Raw genomic sequence first — 8,487 nt, 5'->3', positions numbered from 1 at the left:
TTCCTCTCCTCTTATTCTTTTTTTATGTACGCCACTTTGACAATGAAAAATCACTTTCCATAAGACGAAAACAGTAATATCTTTATACCCTCTTCAAGAAGTAAACATTTAAGTAAAGAGATTTGCGCATCAGGGATATTCAACAAAGAGGATTTCTGCTAAGTAGAAGGTTGATGCAACGTGAAGGACGCCATGTCAGATAACAACCTCCTTCAGGTGAGGCAGATGGTAGCACTGGAAGAGAGAAGTGCAAATTATATGGACCACTCTAGATGTGTCCAGATTTGTAGAAGGGATCCTAACAATTTCGAAGTTGGAAGGAAGGTATGGTGGTGGGGGCCGGTATACAGCCTCATCCGTTGTGCATCTGAACCGCTGCCTACTGAACCAGTATCCCAACGCTTAATCCAGTCTTGTACAGAATGGATGAGTGCGTTGCGTCTACTCACTGCTAATGGGATATATGCAATAGCAAATCTTGTTACTTACCTTCATGCCCTCCGTAGCTGGTAGCCTCAAGTGACATAATCTTTTTTTATTGGTAAATATTTCTGCTAATGAACTAAAAGCTCTGCCGTCAGCATATTTTATTTAAACGCTGATATTAATGAATGAAAATCATAATTAGGCATAAACATTTTCCTGAAACTCTTCCTAACCATTCTATAATAATCTCCATTTGTCTTGTTCTATAAATTCTCTACGAGACGTAATTGGGTTGCATGGTTACTGCGTAGGAAAGTACGCAGAAATTGTAAAGTAATGTATTCAAACATTTCTGAGAAACGGATTCCAGTGCTTTAAAAGAGTATTAAATTGACATAAAAAGTAATTAACATTTTATTGACAAGAGTATTCTAATACAATTAAGAATTGCTTGTATTCGCAAAATAGAAATGCAATTAAAATCTTCTAAGAAATCCGTTCATAGTGGTTGAGACATGCTTGAATTCAAAGGTAATGAAAACGTCATGAATATTAATGACTAGATTGTAGATGTCGTAGTTTTAACAACCCTTAATGAAAATTATACAGAATTTCATATCCATATGTTTATAAGATAAAGACCATCATTCTGGGCATTAACAAAGACTTTGGGTAATTGTATATAATCATTTAGCACGTCTAATGTGTTTTTAGATTTTCTTATAACATGAACGGTATTCATTGAAAGTTGATCTTTAAAGAGGAACTTCTGGTTAATAGCCATTAAATTTCGTGAAACAGAACTTTTGATAAGCTAAAAAATGAGCCATTGCTCGAATCTGTACGTAATCCCATGTTTTTACAATTGAATTTAAAATTAGCGCCGAGGTACTTCAATGGAGAGCACCATTTATCCAGGATTCGACTATGTTGCCATCTGGCGGATTAGTACTGATGACGTAGTGTCGCGGTCTCCTCACAATAGCAAGCGCAGTGAAGCATGCGTATTATATTGTATTCGTCTTTGGTATTGTCATCATGTTTTAGGTTAATTGTCATTCAAATAACCATAATTGTGCCAATTTATAAGGCGTTTCGAAGGGAGGATATCAACATCAAAATCTTTCAATCTACAACGCAAACCGCTGTCTGCTCGGATCATTTCTGGCCAACAGATTTAAAAGATGACATTAGGAGCAGGTTATTAGGTATGGCTATGAAATTTATATAACATGTTTCGGGAACTTAATTTCCTTCTGAACAGACCACGATACCGACGAAGATAGGGCGGCTATCTATACTATGGTGCCTCCGTTATAACTAAGAAAACTGTCATTTTCGGAATCCGTCGTAGTTAGAGAAGTGTCTGAATCACTTGTGACTTGCAAATCCATGTCGCACGTGTAAGCTGCCATTTTTCTTGCGTAGCAGCACGCCTGGCGGAATAGTTCCGCCTGTTTGAGCCTACCGCGACATGACGTCACGCATAACGGATGAGCCACATAAATGGCTGCGCCCGTGGTGTGCAATAGAAAATTGGTTGTAAAAAATATGAAACCGCCCAATTTAAATGTTTTTTTTTCACCATGGGTACTTAAACGGAACAGCTTAAATGCAACCAGAAGTTCCCCTGTACTCAATTGCATCTTATTTCCGCGACTGTGGCACAGTAGCTTTTTATGAGAATGGGTGCATATTCTCTTGGTGAAATTAAGGCTTTGGTGTGGCTTTGGCGTCGCAAACGTCAAAAAAATAAACCTAGAACCTGGGTGCGTCATTTGAACACCAGGAGGCCACAATTTGACAGCGCGTAGTCAAGAACATGACCTTTTTCTCCTTAAAGGAAATAGTGATGGCCATAGCTAAAAATCAAAATAGATCAACGTGAAATGACGGGTAACAGTGATAGATCAACGTGAAATGACGGGTAACAGTGAGTTTTTTATAATTACGAGTATCTGTCTATTTATTTATTTGTTCATTTATTTTTTTTCACCTTCTGTTACTTCTTTCTATGAACACCATAATATTCTTTGGAAGCTCGATTTTCAAGTCACTGGACACTGTGGTGGGCTTGTTCCATATGAATACGGCTTATCTTCTCAATAATAGTAATAACAGACATACATGAAAAAGTGAGGTTATAAAACCCCATTCCTTTCTACCTTTTTTCTTATTTTTTCGGGCCTGGTCATGAACAAAACCTCTGGTTGCCCGTCCCAACTGTCCCTAACAATTCGCGCGTCCGTCAGCAATCATCATGCCACTGAGTAACGAGAATTATTGGGAAATAATAATTCCCTGAACCAGGACTCGCGCCTAACGTTGGCCACTTGTTTTTTCAGGGTATGTAGACACAGGATGTCTGATGCAATTAAGTAGTTTTCTGTTTCTTATTATTTCGTGAACTTTTTTATCATCCGTTCTATTTTAGACTTTTCAGCCTTTCTAGGGTGCCGTTGTAGTCGCAAACTTATTATTATTATTATTATTATTATTACTATATCAGAAGATGACCCTATCCATATGGAACAAGCCCAGCACAGGGGACATTGACTGGGAATTCAAGCTCCAAAGAACATTCTGCCATTCATTGGAAAGAAGTAATAACAGAAGGTAATGGGAAATACAGAATGAAAAGATTGCTAATCAAAGAGAGAGAGAGAGTTTCATTGCCGACTTGTGTTTGTGACGGTTAATTTTTCAAAATCATTTTCACAAACAATTTACAATTAACAAATGTCCTACTCAAATCATTCTTCAAATAGCAACGTTATCAGGTGAATAGACTCTGCTTGGAGGAAAACTAGATGGTTAAGCGTACAATGACTAGGACTATTAGCCTACAAGGCTGAAGCATTAAAAGGGGTACAGACGTAGCCTGTTCTCTTTTATTAGGAAATTATTGTCAGTAGTTTTTAAAGGTGAATGTGAATAAAGCAAAGGCGTTTCTGAGCAGTAGGGAAGATAGAGGCAGAATAGTAATACAAGAAAGAAGAAGCTCGATTGTAAAACAGGCAGAAAAGTTTAAATACTTAGGATCTGCTTTAAACCAAGAGGGAGGATGTGAGGCTGAAGCTGACAGTAGGATAAAAGCTGCATGGGGGAAGTTGAGATAGGTAGCTGGAGTAGTATGTGATAAGAAAATACCAATCAAGCTAAAAGTCAAGATCTATAACACAGTGATAAGACCAGTGTTAATGCATGGATCAGAAACATGGGCTCTAAGAAGAAAAGAGGAAGTAAAGCTTGAGAAATCAAATATGAGAATGCCGAGTGGATTATGAGATAATTGCTGTTCGAGAGATTGGAAAATGATGAAATAAGATAAAGGGTAGGGTTAGTAAAGACTACAGAAGTGATAAGAGAGTCACGATTGAGATGGTATGGCAGAGGCAGATCTAAAAATCTTCATATATATTATATATTATATATATATATTATATATATATATATATATATATATATATATATATATCTATATATGTATATAATATATATATATATATATATATACATATATAGTTATATATATTTCTATATATGTATTTATTATATAAGTATATATATATATATATGATGTTATATATATCATATAAACCCTAAGTGCAGGGGTCCCACCCCTGGCAGCCAAACCAAGTCACCTTCCCACTGGGAGCCCCACCCATGGCAGCCTGACCCGTTCGCCCCCCACTGGATACCCAGGTCCGGTGGCCAGACCCAGTTGCCTCCCCTGGGGTGCCCCAGCCCTGGCACCCTGACACAGTCGCCTCATTGCCAGGGACCCTGGACCTGACAGACCAACCTGGTCACCAAACAGTGGGGCTGCAGCTGGCGTTCTGACCTGGTCACCTCCCCGCCAGGGGTTCCACCCCTGGCGGCCCGACCTGGTCGCCTCTCACCCTTGGGGCCAACCTGGCCCCCTCCCCGGCGGGGGCACCACCCCTACGAAGGCCAACCCGGTCTCCTCCCCGCCAGACTGTCCCAGGACCTGTAGGGGGCCATGCCCGCCTGACCGTCCCGGGACCTGTGGTGGGCCCCGCTCATCTCTGGACCCGTGGCGCCCGCCTGTCCCGGGACCCCTGGCAGACCTCACCCACCCATCCCCGGACATGTGGCAGACCTCGCCTGCCCGTCCCAGGACCCATGGCGGGCCTCACCCGGCCGTCCCGGGACCCATGGCGGCCTCACCCGCCAGTCCCAGGACCTGTGGCGGGCCTCGCCCATCCGTCCCAGGACCCAAGGTGGACCTCGCCTGCTTGTCCCGGGACCCGTAGCGGACCTCGCCCGCCCGTCCTTGTACCCATAGCGGACCTCACCCGCCCGTCCCAGGACCCCATGGTGGACCTCACGCGCCCCTCACATGAACCGTGGCAGGCCCCGCTCGCCCGACCCCGGAACTATGGCAGACCTCACCTGTCCATCCCGGGTCCTGTGGCGGGCCTCACCCGCCCGTCCCCGGGCCAGTGGTGGGCCTCACCCCATCCGCCTCCCAGGAACCGTGGCACACCTCGCCCGCCTGTCCCGGGACCAGTGGGGGGCATCACCCGCCCATCCCAGGAACCGTGGCGGATCTCACCCACCCGTCCTGGGACCAGTGGGGAGCCTCGCCCGCCCATCCCAGGAACTGTAGCGGACCTCGCTCGCCCGCCTGTCCCGGGACCAGTGGGGCCCTCGCCCGCCCGTCCCGGGACCAGTGGCAGGCCTCGCCCACCATCCCGACAGAAAGCAACACCTATGCTTAGCCTTAGAACCAGAATAGGCCACTGAATCCTGACAATTCTCTTGGGGCTTCTCTGAATCCTCTGCTTCTTCTCCTGGCACCTCTACGAATCCTTCTGAATCCTCTCAATTCTACTGGGGCATATCTGAAAACCAGTGAAGACGAGTGGCTCAAGAATGCATGGGAAGAAGGACTGATAAAGTAGACGAAGACCCAGAAATATACAGAGACAGGAGAATGACAAACAGAACAGAACAGAGGAATGGCACAATAAACCATGCACGGACAATACATGAGACAGACTAAAGAACTGGCCAGCGATGACACATGGCAATGGTTACAGAGGGGAGAGCTCAAGAAGGAAACTGAAGGAATGATAACAGCGGCACAAGGTCAGGCCCTAAGAACCAGATATATCCAAAGAACGATAGATGGAAATAACATCTCTCCCATATGTAGGAAGTGCAATACGAAAAATGAGACCATAAACCACATAGCGAGCGGATGTCCGGCACTTGCACAGAACCAGTACAAAAAGAGGCATGATTCAGTAGCAAAAGCCCTCCACTGGAGCCTGTGCAAGAAACATCAGCTACCTTGCAGTAATAAGTGGTACGAGCACCAACCTGAAGGAGTAATAGAAAATGATTAGGCAAAGATCCTCTGGGACTATGGTATCAGAACAGATAGGTTGATACGTTGCAAACAGACCAGACGTGACGTTGATTGACAAAATCAAGAAGAAAGTATCACTCATTGATGTCGCAATACCATGGACACCAGTGTTGTGAAGAGAAAAGAAATAAGGGAAAAAAAACAAAAAGTGGATAAAGATATCTCTCAAGAAACCTGAAAATAGATAAGTAAGGATATGGAATATGCCAGTGGAAATTGCACCCATAATCATAGGAACACTAGGCACGATCCCCAAAATCCCTGAAAAATAATCTGGAAAACAAAACTAGAGGCTGAAGTAGCTCCAGGACTCATGCAAAAGAGTGGTGATCCTAGAAACGGCGCACATAGTAAGAAGAGTGATGGACTCCTAAGGAGGCAGGATACAACCCGGAACCCCACACTATAAATACCACCCAGTCGAATTGGAGGACTGTGATAAAGCAAAAAAACTAATAATAATAAAATAAAAAATAATAATATAATAATAATAATAATAATAATAATAATAATAATAATAATAATAATAATAATAATAATAAAGTGAAGTTATAAACTTCATCCTTTTCTACCATTCGCTTATTTTTTCAGGCCTAGGCAAGACCAGGACCTCTGGTTCCCCATCCCAATTGCCCCTAACAATACCAACAATCATTATGCCAATGAGTAACGAGAATTATTGGCTAACACACTGACGCAAAACTCATGAGTAAAGTTGACCACTTGTTTCTTCAGGATATGTAGACACCGGATGTCTGATACAATTAAGAAGTTTTATGTGTCCTATTTTAACCTTTTTAGCCTTTCTAAGGTTATTATTATTATTATTATTGTTATATTATTATTATTATTCTAAAGATGAACCTCATTCATATGGAACAAGCCCACGACCACAGGGGCCATTGACTGGGAATTCAAGCTCCCAAAGAATTGTATTCTACCGTTCATTTGAAAGAAGTAATAACAGAAGGCAATGGGCAATACAGAATGAAGAGATCTCTAATCAGAGAGAGAGAGAGTGTGTCTATTAGCGACTTGTGTTTGTGATAGTTAATTTTTCAAAATAATTTTCACAAACAATTTACAATTGTTAACAAATGAACGTTTGCAATAAGTATGCACACACAAATACAAACACAAGGTCTATTGATAGTACAATCTAAAGACCTTGTAAAACACACACACCCGCGTCGCGCGCGCGCGCACACACACACACACACACACACACAAGTAAATCCTTAAAGTACCATTCTACTATCTTTCTTCTTAACTAGAGTGAATGTCACTTTCTAATTATCACAGCTAATAGCAACGCTGTCAGCTCATACCGAAACAACGGAATCTATTGAAAACCAAGTACTCATTAGGCAGACATCTTACGTTGACTTCCAGATCTCTTTTAACGGTAGATACAATGGCAAACAGACTGCTTGGAAGAAAACGAGATGGTTAAGGGTAACGTGCGATGACGATGACGATGACTAGGACTTTCACCCTACAAGGCTGAAGCATGAAAAGTGGTAGCTACAGACGTAACCTGTTCTGAATTGTTAGGAAATCATAGTAAGCAGTAGTCGTCAGTTTTTTGTAAAAAGTGAATACTATCGCTTCCTTCTGGTTCGGTAACTACCAGACACACAAAATTAACCTTGTCCAGTGCTACCAGCCCCCTTGGAGAGAGGCCTCGGTAGTGTTCTTAAGTTTTACTATCCTTTTTTATTTTTATAACAAACATATATACGTATGTATGTGTATAGGAAAAGTGTTATTTTTATTTATGTGAGAAGGAATTCATATCTGGGGCACAGTAGGACCAAGAAGTGTTTGCAGGAAACGTTGTGTTGCATTGCAAGTTTTTTTATTATTATTATTATTATTCTGTTAAAAAGAATGGCAGAATTAAGCGAGTTGATTTTATATATTGTTTTTTCTATTTTCCTTACCCAATTCGCTTCTCAGGCTCAGCGATGTGTCTGAGTAACTGACCAATATTCATATTGGGAATTTTAATCATAAATGCTGAAGGTAATCTTTTATTGGAACAGGATATCAGGTCCAGGTCAAGCAGGGGTCGTCGCTAGTGCTGGTATTATTCCGTAGGCGTAGTTCAGTTCGGTGCCGGGTTCGTCTTCGGTTTAAGGCTGGTATTGGTGCTGGTATAGCTGGTATATCTGGTATTACGTAACGTTTCGACCTTCTCGCAGGTCATCCTCGGACGAGTCGTTTGAAGAGACTGTAGCAAGGCGGTGTTGTTGTTGTTGGAGTATTAAGCTGGCTTTATGCCAGCACGGGCTTTAGCTAATGTAGCAGCCCGTAGTCATTTGAATTATTTTTAGGTGCATTGGTGATTTAAGGATATGAGGCGATCTTTTTATTTATGATTTCTATGGAATGTGCAGGTGGAATGGTATGGATTCAAAAGTGAAAGGAAAAGTGAATAGGGCAAGGTTACAAACCCCTTTAAACCCTAAGGTACCCATTAGTAGAAGATAAAGATCGATAGTAGCGAGTCCTGGCGAGTCAGAGATAGCCAGTAATGAAATCGAAAAAATTTATAGTCGTAGAAAAACGGAAAAAAAGCGCAACTCTATGGAGTTCAAGTACCATATTTCACTTTACGAGAAAAAAAAAAAAGCAGAGCGTCGATCGTTTAGCAATAGGAA

The 8,487-nt window shown here is 42.1% G+C and overlaps 1 protein-coding gene across 1 annotated transcript; it reads left to right on the top strand.

The window, feature by feature from the left end:
* The first annotated feature begins 2,938 nt into the window (after nucleotides 1–2,938).
* LOC135206313 (basic proline-rich protein-like) lies at nucleotides 2,939–5,196 on the top strand. Its single transcript, XM_064237736.1, has 2 exons — nucleotides 2,939–3,042; nucleotides 4,290–5,196. Exons 1-2 carry the CDS (start codon nucleotides 2,939–2,941, stop codon nucleotides 5,194–5,196), a joined length of 1,011 nt encoding a protein of 336 aa, XP_064093806.1.
* The last annotated feature ends 3,291 nt before the right edge of the window (nucleotides 5,197–8,487 follow it).

This window comes from Macrobrachium nipponense, chromosome 29, assembly GCF_015104395.2.
Source record: "Macrobrachium nipponense isolate FS-2020 chromosome 29, ASM1510439v2, whole genome shotgun sequence".
Taxonomy (NCBI): Eukaryota; Metazoa; Arthropoda; class Malacostraca; order Decapoda; family Palaemonidae; genus Macrobrachium; species Macrobrachium nipponense.
Note: the sequence above shows the minus strand (reverse complement) of the source record. Positions and strands in the feature narration are given on the sequence as shown.

What these genes read in the sequence shown, in the direction of transcription:
- LOC135206313 (XM_064237736.1), top strand. Translation starts at nt 2,939, where the DNA reads ATGACCCTATCCATATGGAACAAGCCCAGCACAGGGGACATTGACTGG. An exon ending in GAAAGAAGTAATAACAGAAG is followed by an intron (nt 3,043 to 4,289) that starts GTAATGGGAAAT and finishes CCTCCCCGCCAG; the next exon opens with GGGTTCCACCCCTGGCGGCC.